General features: G+C 44.1%; 1 protein-coding gene across 2 annotated transcripts in view; it reads right to left on the bottom strand.

The window, feature by feature from the left end:
- Positions 1-19,613, bottom strand: part of gna13a (guanine nucleotide binding protein (G protein), alpha 13a) — a 464,418-nt gene extending 444,805 nt beyond the window's left edge. For both annotated transcript variants that reach the window (XR_013889186.1, XM_080209573.1), the window contains exon 1: positions 19,056-19,613. Coding sequence is in view for 1 of the 2 variants with exons in the window: in XM_080209573.1 (XP_080065699.1) it covers positions 19,056-19,577 (522 nt within the window). In the remaining variant the exon portion in view is untranslated. The remainder of the gene's footprint in view (positions 1-19,055) is intronic.
- Between the last annotated feature and the right edge of the window lie 384 nt (positions 19,614-19,997).

Consider the following 19,997-nt stretch of genomic DNA (forward strand, 5'->3'; position numbering starts at 1 on the left):
ACTATTCTTCACACTGCAACATACCAATAAGTTACTCTTTCAAATCATTGATGAAACTATCAGAAAGATTAATAAGCTTGATCAAAAAATAAAGGCTTCCACAAGACTTCGTAGTGTCACTGACAAACAAAGCAGGATTCACAGGATTTTACATCATGTACAAATACTTTCAGATAAGAAGAGAACGTGGCATCATCAATTATTTGCAGTAGGATAAGACAAGTTAAACTTGTTTCTACTGCATCAAGTTTTTTTTTAATCTCTGATGGCAGAAACATCAATACTGCCAATTACTGACAAGTTAGCACTTGGTGGTCTGCCAAGACTATAATTTTCAATATGAAACACAAGTACATGGCAACCTGTCTGGGCATTTCACAAAGCATTTACAGAACAGCAAGCATAACTGCCCTATCATATTTCATTAGATGATCGTCAACTGAAGTTTAACACAAAATAAAAACATACAATGCTGGAAATACTTAGGCCAGACAGCATGTGGAGAGAAATGCAAAGCAACTCAAAGCTTTATTCTCATTAAGTGCTGACAAATTTTGTCTTTCAATGAAGTTTACTCTCAACTCATTCAGATAGAAGGAAGGGATGGAAACGAATCAAAGGGAAAAGCTATAAAAGAATTTAAGACCGTTTTACAAGCAGCTGCATTTAGGACAGAGGAAATATCCAAGTACAAATATACACGGCTCAATATTCGCCACTCCCCAAGCTTGCACAATGGCTTCAGTCGCTTTCCCAATTTCCTGCAGGGCAGTGCATAAAGCAATTTCATCCAGCCTGACCAAGAACAATTTCAACCTCAACAAATATTATCCAAGTAAGGGAGTGGAATGTAATCAATTAGGCAAGTTATGTGGCACTTGGTTATCAAGGCCCGACAAAGCAAGTAAATTTTGTACAATTAATTTTTTAAAAAATATTGCTCACAATGGGCAGCTACATTCTTTATTCTTGTCTGAATTCTTCCTGGTCACCCACAAATTTCAACTTTAAAAACAGCTTTCAAAAATTACTTTTAATATTCGAGTTAACCCCTCTGGAAAGCTATCAAAAGGCTGCTTCCATGATGAAGCAAAAATACCCACTGCCTTCAACAGACCGAATATTTAAGTACATAAAATAAGTTAGAAAACTAGTGTCATGACCGATATAGGAACAAACTGCTAAACCCCTCAAACCTGTTCTGCCAATCACTGCATTCAAGTTTATCAAAAGACTTTTAAAGTATATAGAGCATTGAAAGTATATATTGTTCTAGGAAATGCATAACAGTAGATTTGCCTTCAAAGTTGCTGATAATGTCTGCAGAAAGTACTTAGGCATCCACATGAGAGTGAAGCACTTTTGTGAATCACTCTCTTGGTAGTCAAAGAAATGGTGATTAATTGCACACTGATGAATCAAAGGCATCACATCAGTCCTTGTCAATCCCTCAAAACGAGATGACATCTCCCAGATTCATCACATCAGAATGTGTTGACTTACTGATAAATTGAACATTCTCTAAAACTAGTGTTACAAATACATTAAAACAAATATACTCTACTTTCCATCCTAGAATATTCTTAACTGACCTAATTATGTTTGTACCAGCTTTCATTCAGAATAGTGGGGTTTACATCACCACTCAGGACTGTTGTAGAGATGCATTCTAGTAAAAACTTAATTATTGCAAAGTTATTGGTTGACCACCACCTACCATGAAAAATACTGTTTTCATGCTAGTCAGGAAACTATTAATTCCACTGTGATTCGCATCAAGCTTCAATGAGGATAAAGCTTTGATATTACTGCCATATGACGTTTATTTTATGTAGGATATCGGCTTTTGATTTTACATTGCAAGATAAATACACTCAGTCTTTTTTTCCCCTTACCATGCCAAAAGTCACAGAATCACTACAGTGCAGATGGTGGCCATTCGGCCCATCAGGTCTGCACCTAAATCCCACCCAGGCCCTATGCCCCTAACACTACGGGTCAATTTAGCATGGCAATCAACCTAACCCAAACATCTTTGGAGTCTAGCTGCTTTCAACACTGCAAAAATTGTGGAAATCTTTATTTATGGCAAGACTTCAACACTATATGAGAAAAAGCTTGAATTATTAATTTGACATGTATCAAGTGCCACATGAAGAAATGCTATCTGATCAAATCAACTGAATTTTACAAATGCAGTGTAATGAGTGGGAGACCAACGACAATCGCAGAATCATACAGCACAAAAAGGCAACATTCAGTCAATCACATGTATACAGGCTCACCTTATTCACGCCATCAAAACACAGCATGATTTGGAAAATATCAAATTTCCTCTGGACCTTATGTAATTTGCACATTTATGTAATTTGACTTTGATGATTAACACAAGTTTTGAGACCGCTCAGCGTGTTTTGTACTATGTGGTAGTGAACATTTTTATTTGCAAAAATGCATTTTTTTAAAAAAAGCTCCGAATCAGAACCAAAGTATTAAAAAAATGCAAAGGGTTCAGCCAGCAATTTCGTCAGGAATCTTATCCAGCAGGAAGCTGGTATAATACAACCCCTATAAATCCGTTCACAGCTTATCAAAGTAGCTTCAATTTATTAAAAAGTCTTTCTTTGTTGAGAATTCAAAAAACATACATATGCACCAGCAATCCAGAACCACAACAAACACACTGGGTATAAAAACAGAAACTGTTGGAAATGCTCAGCAAGTCTGGTGGCAGAAAAACAAGAGTTAACATTTCAGGCCTATGACTTTTCATCAAAACTCAGATGAAAGGTCACAAACCAGAAGCACAAACTCTATTTCTCACTCCATGGATACCACCACACCTGTTGAGTATTTCCAACATTTTGTTTTTAATTTCAGATTTACAGAACTTACAGTATTTTGCATTTAAACAAATGGGGCATTCAAGTTAGGGGCTACTGCAGGCTGGAGAATAAAATATTTTGGAGCAACAGCATTATTACCACTGAATACAACCTTACAGAATCAAAAGATTCCTATTCATGTATAAATACCACAGAAAAAAGCAAGGGGACCAATAATCTTTCGATCAGTTGCAAGGCTCCAACACACTGAGATAGTTTCCATAGATAGCAGCAACCCTTTAATATAACCATTCTGCGAACTTGCAGGTTACTGAATCAAAGAAGTGTTCACAGCCAAGGTTGATGCTGCTCTGACATCCTCCAATGTTTGAATAATTCACACAAAAAAACAACTAACAGCAGGGATCTTTGCAAATGTACTTTATTCCTACCCCTTTCCCATCACATTCCCCATTGGAAAAAAGCTATGAAGTTACCAGAGATTTCATTGTTCCACCTCAGATATGCTAGCTCAGCACAACAAATGATCAAATCTGGTACATCACGTAGACGACGATCATAAATTGCCTAGATTCACTACGGTTCGCCTACTGCCGCAACAGCAAACACCATCTCCCTGGCTGTACATTCAACACTGGAACATCTAGATAACAAAGACACCCGTGTCAGACTCCTATTTACTGACTACAGCTCAGCCTTCAACACCATTATTCCTACGAAACTTATCTCCAAATTCCGTGGCCTGGGCCTCGGCTCCTCCCTCTGCGGCTGGATCCTGAACTTCCTAGCTCACTGACCACAGTAATTAAGGATAGGCAACAACACCTCCTCCACGATCATCTTCAACACTGGTACCCCACAAGGCTGTGTTCTCAGCCCCCAACTACACTCCTATATATGATATGACTACGTCATGACATGTGTGGTCAAATTCCACTCCAACTCAATTTTCAAGTTTGCTGATGACACCACCATAGTGGGTTGGATCTCAAACAACGATGAGACAGAGTACAGGAACGAGATAGAGAATCTGGTGAACTGGTGCAATGACTATAATCTCTCCGTCAACATCAACAAAATGAAGGAGATTGTCAATTTCAGGAAGCGTAGTGGAGAACACTCCCTTGTCTACAATAATGGGGACAAAGTGGAAATGGTCAAAAGCTTCAAGCTTTTAGGGGTTCAGATCATGAGCAACCTGTCTCGTCCCCCATGCTGACACTATAGTTAAGAAAGCCCACCAATGCCTCTACTTTCTCAGAAGACTAAGGAAATTTGGCACGTCAGCTACGATGCTCACCAACTTTTACAGATGCACCATGCATCACAGCTTGGTATGGCTCCTGTTCTGCCCAAAACCACAAGAAACTACAAAAGGTCATGAATGTAGCCTAATTCATCACAAACCAGCCTCCCATCCATTGACTCTGCCTACATTTCTTACTGCCTCAGAGAAACCACCAGTACAATCAAGGACCCCATGCACCCCAACATACTCTCTTCCATCTTCTGTTGGGAAAAAGATACAAAAGTTTGAGGTCATGTAACAACCAACTCAAGAACAGCTTCTTCCTGTTGCCATCTGACTTTTGAATGGACCACCTTGCACTAAATTGATCTTTCTCAACATCCTAGCTATGACTACAACACTACATTCTGCACTCTCCTTTCCTTCTCTTTGAACAATATGTTTTGTCTGTATAGTGTGCAAGAAACAATACTTTTCACTGTATACTAATACATGTGACAATAATAAATTAAATTAAATGTTACAGGAATAAGAAAAACCATAAAGATATGTGCTCAACATGGCTGCAGTGCTACATGAGCTACAGCTCCCCATTACTTGCACTGTCCCCACTTATCCTGCGAAGCTGCCGACACCACTAACAATTTGCCATTAAGAAAGATGCCAATTACAAAGAAAATTGCAAAAGCACATGACTATTTCAGGCAGTTCAAGCAGCTCATTGGGATGTCACTTGCAATTGTTGTAAAGGTATTGAGGTACAATTACTGCATTTGTCATTGTCCTTTGAGACAGCACTACTGCCTTCAGCTAAGTGCTCCTGCAATAAAGTGCCCCACATAAACGAGCCCCAGTTCAGCTCTCCATAGCCGAGAGTAGTTTCTTTGGCAGGTGCCATTCAATCCTTAACCAGAGATGAAAATAAGACTACTGTGTACTTCAGCTCCCCAACACTATACATGATAACTAGACGACCATCAATCCTCCTCCAATTATTCTGTCAATAATAAAACTGGGGCACCTGGAATAACAAGTAGAAATAAAAAATGCAGAGATTCCCTCCATTGTTTTCAAAAGCTTCTTGGGCACAGTGGCCACTCTGTCAAGCAAACAAATTGCTTGGATACAAATGTAGCTACCATAAGCTGTGGAAAACATAACGCATTTGTCCAATAGTCAGGTTATGGTTTACACCTTAACACCTGAAATAAAGTTCCTGTAGGGCAACTAAGTGTACCATTGTCTCCATGCAAATAAATATTTGCAAGCATGTATTATCACCATTCTTCCTCAGGAAATTCCATGCCTTTACAACAATTGCAAGTGACATCCCAAATATATTTACATGTATTCATACTAAGGAAGATTATTCAATAAAACTTGCTTACACAAACTTCTTTACAATCAATTTGCATAAATTCTAAATATAACTATCTACATATTCTACTTCCTGAGCAACTTTTAAACGTAATAAATTTTCTTGCAGCTGCATAAACTGGTGTACAACATGTCAGCAAGAAGAGAAATCACATAAGCAATGGAAACTCAGCAGTGGCATCTCCTTGTTGTATGATGCAATGCAAAGTAGCACTGGAGTGGCTACTAGCAATATTCCTTTCTCCACCTTGCAGCTGTACGCCATAAGGTATCTGGTAAACAAGTTCAGAAGTACTGAAATGGACCACAAACGTAATTGAGGAATTCAAGTTCATTTAAGGTTTCCTGTCATAGTTCCAGCATTTCATTTCTGATCATTTTATAGCTCCCAGATTTGAACAATATTTTTAAAAAATCATTATGTCAATGTATCCTAACAGTGTATTTTTACTAGCATATCTACAGAAAGTTTAGTCTCATGGTCAGAATTAGAACTGACCATGAGATTGTTAATCAATTTGCTTTCCTGATGCTGCAAAACAAAAATCACAATATTAATGATTCTGCTTATCATAATGAATTACTTCTGGTTTCAAACTAAGTCTTTCACGTTAGGATTATGTTGGAATCGAAAGTGCAAGAATCCAACTCTGAAAAATCAATATACTTTAGTAACTACGTAAAATCAAAATTTTTATGACCTTAACACCACATTTCTCTCTTATGATAGATCAAAATAATGCCAGTATACTGATCCTTCCACCCCTACTTCTGAATTGGTAATTAATTGCGTACAGCTAAAACAAAATGACTATAAAGTATTCCTCCAGACTTGCAACAATATTGTTCTGTGGACAGTTACTTGTAGAAGCTGTTCAGGTGTCCAACTGCATCAAGTATGCCAGGACTCCTTCCGTTTCCTTTAGGGAATGGCAGCTACAATTCTGAAATTTACTGGATGGGGAACTGATAACTGACAATCTATCATTCTTTGACAGAGTGCCTGGACTTATCCACCCCAACTCAAATTCACTAATCTTACACAGTTTCTTCAAAATAATCTAGTTATTTATTATAAAATGCTTTTATCCAGAGAAGGTATGCCAGCTTTTTAGGTGTCCAGATCACCAATAACCTGTCCTGGTCTCCCCATGCCAACACTATAAGAAAGCCCACCAATACCTCTATTTTCTCAGAAGGCTAAGGAAATTTGGCTTGTTAGCTATGACTCTGACCAATGTCTACGGATGCACCATAGAAAGCATTCTTTCTGGTTGTATCCCAGCTTGGTATGGCTCCTGCTCTGCCCAAGCATGCAAGAAACTAAAAAGGGTCATGAACGAAGCCCAGTCCAGCACGCAAACCAGACTCCCATCCATTGACTGTCTACACCTCCCACTGCTTCGGAAAAGCCACCAGCATAATTAAGGACGCCATGCACCTCAGACGTACTTTCTTCCACCATCTTCTGTTGGGGAAACGATACAAAAGTCTGAGATCACATACTAACCAACTCAAAAACAGTTTCTTATCTACCACCATCAGATTCTTTGAATGGACCTACCTTGCTCTAAGTTGATCTTTTGCCATACCCTAGCTATGACTGTAACACTACGTTCTGCACTCTCTCGTTTCCTTCTCTACGAAAAGAATGCTTTGTCTGTATAGCATGCAAGAAGCAATACTTTTCATTGTATACTAATACCTGATAAATAATAAACTTTTTAAAATTATTGTATCACATGTAGGCTTACACTGACATTGCAATGAAGTTGCTGTGAAAATTGCCTAGTCGCCACACTCCAGCGCCTGTTCGGATACACTGAGGAGAATTTAGCATGGCCAATGTACCTAACCAGCATATACTTTGGACTGTGGGAGGAAACCGACGCAAACAGGAGAACATGCAGACTCCGCACAGACAGTGACCCAAGCCGTGAATCAAACCCGAGTCCCTGGCACTTTGAGGCAAGTGTTAACTACTGAGCCCAATAAAATCAGTTTTAGATCAGAGGCTATGAGGAACATGATATTTGCAATCTCAATGAAAGCACTATTTAGAAGTTGTTTTTAAAAAAAAATCAATGTTATTATTCCAAATAACAAAGCAATACAATATCCATTTACTATTCTTGATTAAAAAAAACAAATTCAAATATTCTGGTTTTCTCCAACTGCAGGCAGCAAGAATACAACTCATCAGTATCTGAGTTTTGTGAGTTAAGTCACAGTTTCATGTTTCATGAAGCGTCAGTGAGTTTCCCAAGTCAAACAAAAGAATGTCAGACCAACTCAAAGTCATTGCATTTGGCTAAATATTTGCTTATTTCACTGCAACTGCTAACAGTTTGTGCATGCTGTAGTTAATTAAAGCCAAGAATGAAAATAGCTTTTATTCTTCGAAGTAAACAATGCCCATTCTGGTTTGCAGTTGTAACTTAGTTGCCTGAACTATTTTATGTATGGTATGTTTTCAAGATTACACTGAACTGTAATTTGTACAAACTACATTAAATGGAACACTGTAATTTGATGATTCCAAAAATCTAATATGTACTAGAACTATCAGATAATAAGGATGAGTGACAAAGATACCAAATGCATCTCCACGGATTATCTCTCTTTCTTTGTTTCTTCTGCATTCTGCCCCATGACTAGTTCAACTAATTATAACCAAGAGACCTGTTTAGGTAAAACAGCCAGTGCCAATATTAAATACTGAGCAATGTGAAATAAAACTCCCATTAAGTAGCAGCAATGCTTCTTAGTCAGCCCCAAATATTACTGATATTTTTCAGTTCCCGTATCAACTGTCTCCAATTTGCTTCCAATTTCCATCCCTCTATCACCTTCACCTGGTACATCTCTGACAGTTCTCTTTCCTTCCTTGATCTCTGTCCCCATTTCTGGTGACAAACTATCCACCAGTATTCATTACAAGTCCACCTATTCCCACAACTATATTGGCTACAGCTCTTCGCACCCCACATCGCTCCATCTCATTGTCTCAGTTCCTTCCTTTGCCGCATCTGTTCAGATGATACCGCTTTCCAAAGTAGCGCTGCCAATATGTCTTCCTTCTTCCTCAATCGTAGTTTTTCACCCACTGTGGTTGACAGGACTCTCGACCGCGTCTGACCCATCCTCCAAGCCACTGCTCCCATCCCCTTCCCGCCCTCCCAGAACCAGGATAGACTCCCCCTTGTCTTCACTTTTCACTCCACCAATCTCCCACAGTCAAAGGATCATCCCACACCATTTTGGCCAACTACTGATGCTACTACTTAACATACCTTCTCCTCACTCCTGCTGTCAGCATTCTACAGGGACCGTTCTCCCTAGAACTCCCTGGTCCACTCCTCTGTCACCCCAATGCCTCATCCCCTACCCACAGCATCTTCTCATGCAATCGTGGAAGGTGCAACACCTGCCCCTTTACCTCCTCGCTGCTCACCATCCCAGGTCCTAAACATTCCTTTCAGGTGAAGCAGTGTTTCACGTGCACCTCTTTCAATCTAGTCTATTACATTTGCTGCTCTCAATGCACTCTACTCTACAGACAGACAGATCAAATGTAGACTGGGTGACCGTTTTGCTTAATGCCTTTGGTCCGTCCACAAACAGGATTCAGACCTTCCTGTTGCTGGCCATGTCAACACACCACCCTGCTTTCCTGTCCACATCTGTCCTTGGCCTTTTGCAATGTTCTAGCGAGGAAAAAAAAGCACTCTCACAAAGGGTCTTCCAAACTCAAAACACTGGCCCTATTCTCTCTCCACAGATGCTGTCAGACCTGCTGAGATTTTCCAGCATTTTTGTTGTGTCTCCTGGTGTGTTTTTTCATTAAAAATAAGCACCCTCATCACAAATGCATTGGATTGAGACTTCCTGAATTTATGTCACATTGAACCCTTGCAGACAGTAATGGTGCAAGACTTCCATTTGTCTATGTTAGATTCAACCCAGTTCACAGGCCTTAAGACTAAACCATGCGCCCAGGTTCTATTACCCAATGAAACAACATATTTTCATGCACCTGTCCCTGCAGACCAACACCCGAATTCTGTAAAATCTACTGTTGGACTGTCAGAAATGTCTGAAGACCATAAATCAGCTGATTTGAGTGTCTATATTTAAAATATTTTGCCAAATCAAGAATCCTATTCTTCTTTCAACAGAGGGAAGGTGAGTCATAAAAATACAAGATTGCAAGAAATGTGAGAAAACCATGTCAAATACTCCAGAAATTCCAAGTCAAATCAAGGTTTGAAATATATTTACAATTCACAGAATGCAGTGCCTGAAATGGTGACAATTCAACTACAATTTTCAAAAGGGGATTGAATAACTACGAGGAAAGATTTCCAGGGCTGAGTTGGGTGGGATTAATTGGATTGCTCTTTCAAACAGCTAACAGGCATGATGAGTTAATTGTCTCATTCTGTGCTGTATGATTCAATGATTCTCAGGCAAAATTATCCAGTTACTTGTTAAGATATCAAATTAGCAAATCAGGGTTCAGTATCAAATTGGAAGTACAGAAAGCAGACAAAAGGCTAACTGAGAAAATACTAAACTGATAAAAGAGCTAATGAAAATTCAAGGGCAGCAATGCACCTAAAAGAACTAAAGCAAAGGGAAAGAAGAATCAAGTGAAATGCAGAAACAAAACATAAAAGTATAATTGAAAATACTTTTATTTCAGGAAACACACTTTTTAAGAATAATGATTTTACCCCAAAGCATCAATAAAAAATCCAACATGGGCTTCTAAAATCAGAAGAAACTAGTTTCTTGATTGGTGTTTCTCACCATCATATAAACAGGGGTTTCCATGTGCTTACATCTTAGCTCTTTAATTGCCTTTTTATATACACAGAAAATGTTTATTTGTAAACGTAAACTGCTACAATTCCAAAAAGTCCAGACTTACTGAAACTGAAGAACACGTAAAGTACAACGATTACATTTTATTTTATTGATTTCCTGCTTGCTACCAAGTCAGTTAACAACATTGTGTTCTGAACAAAAAACCCTCCTCCATAATTAGTCATCTCAGGAACACTGCCAGTCAAAGAGGGAAGTGATGAAACTGGTGATTGCAATGACCAAAATCTTTCAACCGCTACATCTTACTGTTCCAATTGTTACAATCTCAGTTGATGTTATAACTGAATGAGAAGATCCCAGAATGGGACCATGACTCAAAAGACTAACTTTTACTTTTTTTTTAAAATATAAAAAGTGGAGGAATAGAGAAAATTAGTTTTAACAAGAAAAAAGATTTGTTAAACATGAAAAAAATGGGTTATGATACACCTTTATTCCCCCTCTATCTTAACAATTACACATGGGTTTTAGGACTAATACAGATTTCAAAGTATATCTTAAACTACAATGGTCTCATTAACAAAGTTCCTTTTTAAGCAAATAAGCTGACTGTCGAAAAATCCATGAATCCAAGTTAGAGTTTGTGGCTTTCTCCACAGAATCCCCCCAGATGACAGAAAACACTCTTGACACAAACTCCCAAAAACACATTTCTCTGATAATAATGCATTCTGAAATCCGGACCAGGTTTTCCAAATGGCATGTTTAAACAAAGCTTCTGCTGAACAGCAAATCCAATCCATAATTTTACACCAACCCCTTTTTAGGATTTCCTTGTCTTGACTGCAACGCAAACTGTTCATAATTGCTTTAACTTTCAATTTCCAGATTCTTATTAAAATGGCATCAGATGTTTCACTTACCAACAAAGTCTCCTGCCCCACTTTAAATCTGATTACTGCAATTGAGTCCAACTCAGAACACTTTGTTTGCTCTTTAAATTCTTCTGACAATACCTTGGTCTCTGTTCTCTTAACTACAATAATCTTAAACATTCTTTCTGTCCCACTTCCCTGTTCTTGTTCCTTAGGAAGCTTGCATTATTACAACTCCTTTGTCCTGTCCAGCTTTTGCTGGCAGAGTTGAGAGATGTTCACTCCCCAGTATCCTTTCCCCAACTGCAATATATCTAGCTAAAACTAAAAAGATTTTTTTAACCTCATAAAGGCCTCCAGTTGCTAAGCAAATAACTCCTACTTCTATTTACTCTTCACAACATAGCCCTCTCTAAGCGCTTTAACCAATCCCCACATATACAAACACCTTTGTCCAACATGAACCTATCAATTTTACCTTTCCAACACACTCAGAACTACAGCTTATTCCTAATGCTTACCAATACAAATCAAATCCCTTAAAACTACCTCCGTTTTCCTAACACAATAATTAATGGCCTCCTTGACCATATTTCCCTGCAATACTCATTATCAGCTTTCCCAAAAGTACAAAACATAAATTTCCATGAAGCAAATATATCCAAATTATTTTTGCTCTCTTCCAAGCCTGAATATTTAAAACAAACTATGAATTATTTTGCTATGGATGCAGATTCATCCTTTAAAATTAATACTGAAAAGCTACCACGGACTTGTGACTACATATGGAAGAATTTCAAGCCATCAAAGTAAATACTCCTTCAAGTAAATAGGAATCAATGTTTTGAAAAGTAGAGTCAAAACCTGGAGACACTGTGTACATTTGCTTTAATTTTTCATTCTCCTTTCTTTCCTGCTCTCCATGTCAGCAATTCATGCTAAGTTACCGTGTCACAGTTACCCCAGCCTTCTTGCGCCTCAACTAAGTGGGGAACTCTGAGCTGGCAGGCTATTCAACATTGGAATACTTTAAAATATGAGGCAGATATTGTCCTATACACGGATACTTCCAAAGAAAAAATTAATTTTCTCATTGTCTGCACCCCCATCCTGGATCAACAAGGCAAACGTAGTGCCTCTCAGTTGCCCGAACTGAAATCAGCTAATAATAAAGCATCGAACAGAACCTAGGAATTCCCCAGTTTGAAACTTTCTGTATGTCATCAAGTAGCACATTCAACCCAATGAACTATAGCAACTGATCTTTTGCTTTAAAGAGGTAGCATTTCAATTAAATTTTAAAAGCTCCTTTCTTCTTGGGTATCCTTAAAATAGTGTCTTCCTACTCTGAAAGTGCCTTGGGATTCTGGCATCCACTGTTCCAAGATGTCAAAAAAAAGTATCATTTTAAAATACAGAAAGCTCAAATCTCAGTCGTGCTGTGCACAAAATGTTCAACAAATTAGTCAGCTACCAATCTAATTCAAGATTTTCTGCCACATTACAAGAAGTCAGGATCGAGCACTATATGAATTGAAAAGCATTAATTTCCAGTAGAGCAGGAGGATTCATTGGATTAACTGCAATCAAGTTTAATTTCCAATCTCAAAGCATGAAACATCTATGGCAAAAAGTTATGAAACTCCTAGAGTACAGTTTTTGGTTGGTATTTTGGTTCAATAGGGACAAAACTCAGATGAGAATCGGGAATATATATACTTTTTGTCCATGCATCTAGATATACAGGCTCCAATAATTGGTTTTCTACACGCTTGAGTTTGAGTAGCAAATTAGAGTCTAACATCTGCATTTCGCTCTTAAATCTGGAATTCAGTCTAACACAACCAACTTTCAAGACTCCAGAACCCTGAGTCAAAGGCTCAATCCCACAATGGATTAAGTATACAATATCAAAAGCCTCACGGTTGATTGCATTAGGTAGGCAACCATAAAACCGAGACATTCAGTTTAATTCGGGATAGTCAGCACGGTTTCATAAGGGGTAAGTCCTGCCTCACAAATTTGATTGAATTCATTGAGGAGATAATTTAGTGTGTGGACGAAGGTAGAGCACTTGATGTTGTACACATGAATTTTAGTAAGGTGTTTGATAAGGTTTCCCATGGTAGACTCATGAAGAAGGTAAGGTGTGGGATAGAAGGAAATTTGGCCAATTGGATAAGTAACTGGCTGGATCATAGAAGACAGAGGGTGGCGGTGGAGGGAAAATTTTCAGACTGGAGGCCAGATACCAGCGATGTACCACAGAGGTCAGTGCTGGGTCCTCTGCTTTTTGTGATTTTTAATCAATGACTCGGAAGAAGGGGCTGACGGGTGGGTTAGTAAATTTGCTGACGACACCAAGATTGATGGACTAGTGGATGAGGTGGAGGGCTCTTGCAGGCTGCAAAGAGACACTGATAGGATGCAGAGCTGGGCCAAAAAGTGGCAGATGGAGTTTAACCCTGATAAGTGTGAGGTGATTCATTTTGGTAAGACAAACTTGAATGCAGATTACAGGGTCAACGGCAGGGTTATAAGGAATGTGGAGGAACAGAGAGATCTTGGGGTTCATATCCAGAGATCTCTGAAAAAGGCAACTCAGGTGGATAGAACCGTGAAGAAAGCTTATAGCGTTTATTAACAGGAGGTTTGAGTTTAAGAGCTGTGGGGTTGTGCTGCAACTATACTGGACGTTGGTGAAATCACATTTGGAATATTGTGTTCAGTTCAGGTCACCTCATTATAAGGAGGACGTGGAAGCATTGGAGAGAGTGCAGGAGTGATTTACCAGGATGCTGCCTGGTTTGGAGGGTAGGTCTTATGAGGAAAGATTGAGGGAGCTGGGGCTTTTCTCTTTGGAGCAGAGGAGGATGAGAGGTGACTTAATAGAGGTTTATAAGATCATGAAAGGGATTGATAGTCTCTGCACATCCACTCTATTTCCTCGGGTGGATGTAGCTGCTACTAAGGTGCATAACTATAAGGTTCATGCTGGGAGATACAGGAGAAATGTCCGAGGTAGATTCTTTACTCAGAGTGTGGTGGGGGTGTGGAATAGACTGCCTGCTGTGATAGTGGAGTTGGACACTTTAGGAACTTAAAGCAGTTATTGGACAGGCACATGGAGCACCCCAGAATTATAGGGAGGGGATAGCTTGATCTTGACATTGGATGTATCTTGGAACAACATTGAGGGCTGAAGGGCCTACAATATTCTAGGTTTCTATGAGGATCCACCTCTCTCAACTTACACCTATTCAGGGGCGGCGGCGGGGGGGGAGGGGAGAGGGGAGGCGGCGGGGGGGGGAGGGGAAAGGGGAGGCGGCGGGGGGGGGAGGGGAAAGGGGAGGCGGCGGGGGGGGGAGGGGAAAGGGGAGGCGGCGGGGGGGGAGGGGAGAGGGGAGGCGGTGGGGGGGAGGGGAGAGGGGAGGCGGCGGGGGGGGAGGGGAGAGGGGAGGCGGCGGGGGGGGAGGGGAGAGGGGAGGCGGCGGGGGGGGAGGGGAGGCGGCGGGGGGGGAGGGGAGAGGGGAGGCGGCGGGGGGGGAGGGGAGAGGGGAGGCGGCGGGGGGGGAGGGGAGAGGGGAGGCGGCGGGGGGGGAGGGGAGAGGGGAGGCGGCGGGGGGGGAGGGGAGAGGGGAGGCGGCGGGGGGGGAGGGGAGAGGGGAGGCGGCGGGGGGGGAGGGGAGAGGGGAGGCGGCGGGGGGGGAGGGGAGAGGGGAGGCGGCGGGGGGGGAGGGGAGAGGGGAGGCGGCGGGGGGGAGGGGAGAGGGGAGGCGGCGGGGGGGGAGGGGAGAGGGGAGGCGGCGGGGGGGGAGGGGAGAGGGGAGGCGGCGGGGGGGGAGGGGAGAGGGGAGGCGGCGGGGGGGGAGGGGAGAGGGGAGGCGGCGGGGGGGGAGGGGAGAGGGGAGGCGGCGGGGGGGGAGGGGAGAGGGGAGGCGGCGGGGGGGGAGGGGAGAGGGGAGGCGGCGGGGGGGAGGGGAGAGGGGAGGCGGCGGGGGGGAGGGGAGAGGGGAGGCGGCGGGGGGGAGGGGAGAGGGGAGGCGGCGGGGGGGAGGGGAGAGGGGAGGCGGCGGGGGGGAGGGGAGAGGGGAGGCGGCGGGGGGGAGGGGAGAGGGGAGGCGGCGGGGGGGGAGGGGAGAGGGGAGGCGGCGGGGGGGGAGGGGAGAGGGGAGGCGGCGGGGGGGGAGGGGAGAGGGGAGGCGGCGGGGGGGGAGGGGAGAGGGGAGGCGGCGGGGGGGGAGGGGAGAGGGGAGGCGGCGGGGGGGGAGGGGAGAGGGGAGGCGGCGGGGGGGGAGGGGAGAGGGGAGGCGGCGGGGGGGGAGGGGAGAGGGGAGGCGGCGGGGGGGGAGGGGAGAGGGGAGGCGGCGGGGGGGGAGGGGAGAGGGGAGGCGGCGGGGGGGGAGGGGAGAGGGGAGGCGGCGGGGAGAGGGGAGGCGGCGGGGGGGGAGGGGGAGAGGGGAGGCGGCGGGGGGGGGAGGGGGAGAGGGGAGGCGGCGGGGGGGGAGGGGGAGAGGGGAGGCGGCGGGGGGGAGGGGGAGAGGGGAGGCGGCGGGGGGGAGGGGGAGAGGGGAGGCGGCGGGGGGGAGGGGAGAGGGGAGGCGGCGGGGGGGAGGGGAGAGGGGAGGCGGCGGGGGGGAGGGGAGAGGGGAGGCGGCGGGGGGGGAGGGGAGAGGGGAGGCGGCGGGGGGGGAGGGGAGAGGGGAGGCGGCGGGGGGGGAGGGGAGAGGGGAGGCGGCGGGGGGGGAGGGGAGAGGGGAGGCGGCGGGGGGGAGGGGAGAGGGGAGGCGGCGGGGGGGAGGGGAGAGGGGAGGCGGCGGGGGGGAGGGGAGAGGGGAGGCGGCGGGGGGGAGGGGAGAGGGGAGGCGGCGGGGGGGGAGGGGAGAGGGGAGGCGGCGGGGGGGGAGGGGAGAGGGGAGGCGGCGGGGGGGGAGGGGAGAGGGGAGGCGGCAGGGGGGGGAGGGGAGAGGGGAGGCGGCGGGGGGGGAGGGGAGAGGGGAGGCGGCGGGGGGGGAGGGGAGAGGGGAGGCGCCGGGGGGGGAGGGGAGAGGGGAGGCTGCGGGGGGGAGGGGAGAGGGGAGGCGCCGGGGGGGAGGGGAGAGGGGAGGCGGCGGGGGGAGGGGAGGCGGCGGGGGGGGAGGGGAGGCAGTGGGGCTGGCGTGGGGGAGGGAATGGGAGGGGAGGCAGTGGGGCTTGGGGGGGGGGAGGGGTAGGTGAGACGGTGGGGCTGAGGTGGAGGGAAGGAGCGGTGAGATGGGCAGGGAGGATGAATGGGCAGCAGGAGGGAAAAGGGAGGGCAGAAGGGGCGGCAAGGGTAGGGAGGGAGGGGTGGATGGGCAAGCATTAAAGCAGCAGGTTAGTGGGATGGACAAAGACCGAGAGTGATTAAGATAATTTTCCTGTCATTTTTTATTTGTTGCATTTGTCAGATGTAGATGCTAATTACAGATACTATGTACTTTATTTACATCTCTGCATAAATGACTTTTAATTGTTCAAAGGATTTTAACTGATGGGTTCAATAACACGTAGCAAAAACAAAATTTGATCAGATTCATAAATTTCTATTTTTCTGAAATGTAGATCAATTGTAGAATCTATCCATTTTTATGTAACATGCACGCGAGCAGTAAAGTGATCTACTTATTGCTTGCCTTAAAACCTCTGGTCTGCCTTTCATGCTAAGAATCAACTCGAGCCTATATTTTAATAATCGTCTTAACAGAGCCAATAATTACAAAGCTTTCAAAAAGGCTTGGCTTTCACCTTTCCCAGATTCTTCTCACTTCAGCCATGCTTCCTTCTTCACCCAGAATGCAGGAATTCAATGTCCTGCATTTCTCGATAACAAATGGCTCTTCAGCTGAATTACTTAGCATTGCAATAGAAAATAAATATTGATTCCATATTCCCGTCAAAAGTACTAGCAAGATATAGACATTAGTACCCAAATACAATTAATCAATAAATGAGTGGTTCACTTAACATTTTCATTTGATGACACTGTTTCAAATCCTAACCAATTTTAAGCGTCACGTTAGATATTTACAGCGTATTACAAGTGTGTTCAAGAACAATGAACTTTACAACTGATCGATATGCAAAGGACTAGATATTACAAATTACATGACCAATAAAATCACAATAAAGAACTAAATCCATTTACAATTATCTATAAATTTCCCAAATCAGTTTAAATACAGTTTCATCTGAAGAATGAATTACATTAAAATCAAAGTTTATTTGGTTTGGGTTAAAAGAACTCGTTTTAGCAGAGTTTCAAGTCATGCAGCCTGCAAACTTCAATAAAATTATTCCAAAAGGATGTACCTCTCGCTCAAACTGTGGATGCAATTGGCTCACCACCAGAAGGGGGGAATTCATATTCCTGCATTGCCTGAGACTCCAATTCACTCACCTTTGTCAAATCTGTCAGGTTTTGACCACATGGAAATTCAGAATAGGAAAAAAAGACACATACTATGTCATCTCATTGAACTGCACCCATCAATTAATCATAAAGTGACAGTTTTGTCAGTGGTTACAGAAATATGCTTCACCAAGCCCACCCACACTCCCAGCTGATGAAATGTGCAATTAAAAAATACCTACGCAAGTAGAAAATTGCAGTTTACAGTGACAGATATAGGAAAATCACTTTGTGAATTCTAATGTACCAGTTTTGCAATAGGATTGTAGGCAAAAAATAATAATTTAAGTCAGGCAATTCATAGCAAAGTTAGTCCTAAATTATTTAACTTATTTTTGATTTCACTTCCTCTCTCACTACATTTACTAATTATATCCACCTACACGAAAGAAACCCCTTTGAAATCAGACCTGCCCAAACTACGTAATGTGAATATGCGCAAAGTATTGATTTTCATAATTTCAAAATATGTTGCTTGTCAGTTTCCTTAAGGGTTGGAAAAATGTGCACTGTCCATTCGTCTGACAGAGGGATACATGCTGCAGCACTTTAAGTTAACACTAAATTTTCCAAGTTAACAGACTAAATTAAGATATTTTTTAAATTATTGAAAAAAATCAAACGGCACACTGATTCAAAACATCTAACTCAAAGTTCTAGCTAGGAAAATGCTGTTTAGAATAAGTGTGCCATGCTCTGATTTTAAAGTCAAAATTAAGCTTTACTTTCGACAGACTTACTATTTTAAACATTTGTCCTCCAGGTAGATCAAATAAACTTTACAAGCAGACAAATATCTTTTAGGTCAGTCATTTTCCTCAATTGATGGGTACACCTTTACAATGTCTTATGTTAGTCAAAACAAAACATAAAAGCTAGATTGTAGTTTAACATAACCTTAACCACAGAACTCGAAAAGTCCTCTCTGAAAAATCTGGTGACTTTCAGGGTTGTGTTTAATTTTGTCGCGAACGTTTTCCAGGGCAGGATTGATGAAAGGATTCTGATGAGCCTCGAAACATTTAATGTTTAAAAAAACCCAGATAATTCCGACCTTAATACACTGCGTACCAATAAACGCGCGTATGTTGTGTGTAGTCAAGCCTGCCCGTCCAACTAAATTACGGAGGTATTAACTGAAAATAATTTCGAATTTTAAAAAAAAGTTTGACAATAACGTGGAGCGGATTTCTAAATGGAAGAACCTACGTCGTAAAAAAAAATTCCAACTGAAGGATGTTTTCGTTTCTAAAGTTTATTTGAGAGTTAACCAGAGAAGTCCTCCACCCGCCCAAAGCTACAACTCGGAACACACCCTCCAGGAAGCCGCTGCTTTCTTGTTCCTTTCCCCAGGGCCGGGGGGTGGGGTGGGGGAGAGAGGTTTTGGAAAGCCCCGCGACCCCTTCACCTCACCTCCCGCCCCGGCTCACCGGCTCCGAGTTACTCACCAGCTGAAACTCCCTGCGTCTGTCGTAAGCGTTCTGGATGCCGCTGTCCGCCCACAGCGATCGGATGGCCGGCAAGTACATGAGGAAAACCCGCGTCTCCATGAGGCCTACGGCCGCCCCGGTCAACGCCCTGGTGTCGAAACCCATCAGTACCTCGCCGTTCTGCTGATTGCCGGGGTCTCCCCAGGGGATGCGGAGCTTCTCCCGGGCGTCCACCAGCACTCGGATCCCTTTCAGGATGTTGCTGTAGATGGTCCCTCTGAACTCCTCCTTGGCCTTCTGATCGAAGTCCTGGCCGTGGATAATTCGCATCTGCTTGAGGAAAGTGCTCTTGCCGCTCTCGCCGGCCCCGAGCAGCAGGATTTTCACCAGCCGCCGCACATAGGTCTTATCCCGGGAGATAAGCTCGTCGATCTGCTTGCTCTTGCGGAGCTGCTCGGCCTCTCGCTGGGTGAGGACACAGCTCGGAAAACAAGCGGCCAAGAGGGAGCGGGACGGCAGGAAATCCGCCATCTTTAGCATTCGATAACATAGTGAGGAGAGCGCGGGCACGGCCCGCGTTACCGCAGGGGGAGGGGGGGCGAGCGAGCGCTGACGTCAGGCGCGCTCCCCGGCCGCTCCTGCAGCGCCTCCACTGGCTGGCGGACTCGACGCTGTGAGGTTGTCATTGTGAGTTGGTGGAGAGTCATTCAGCAAAAAGATGTTTATTTATTAGTCACAAGTAACCCTCAATGAAGTTACTGTGAAATTCCCCTTAGTCGCCACAATCTGGCGCCTGTTCAGGTCAATGCACCTAACCAGCACGTCTTTCAGACAGGGAGAAAACCAGAGCACTCAGAGGAAACCCACGCAGACACGGGGAGACCGTGCAGACTCCACAGGCACAGACTCCACATGCACAAACTCCACGCAACTATTTGCAGGAGTCTTTCATAGAATTGG

Source organism: Carcharhinus amblyrhynchos, chromosome 21 (assembly GCF_965287045.1).
Source record: "Carcharhinus amblyrhynchos chromosome 21, sCarAmb.v2.hapA, whole genome shotgun sequence".
Classification (NCBI taxonomy): domain Eukaryota; kingdom Metazoa; phylum Chordata; class Chondrichthyes; order Carcharhiniformes; family Carcharhinidae; genus Carcharhinus; species Carcharhinus amblyrhynchos.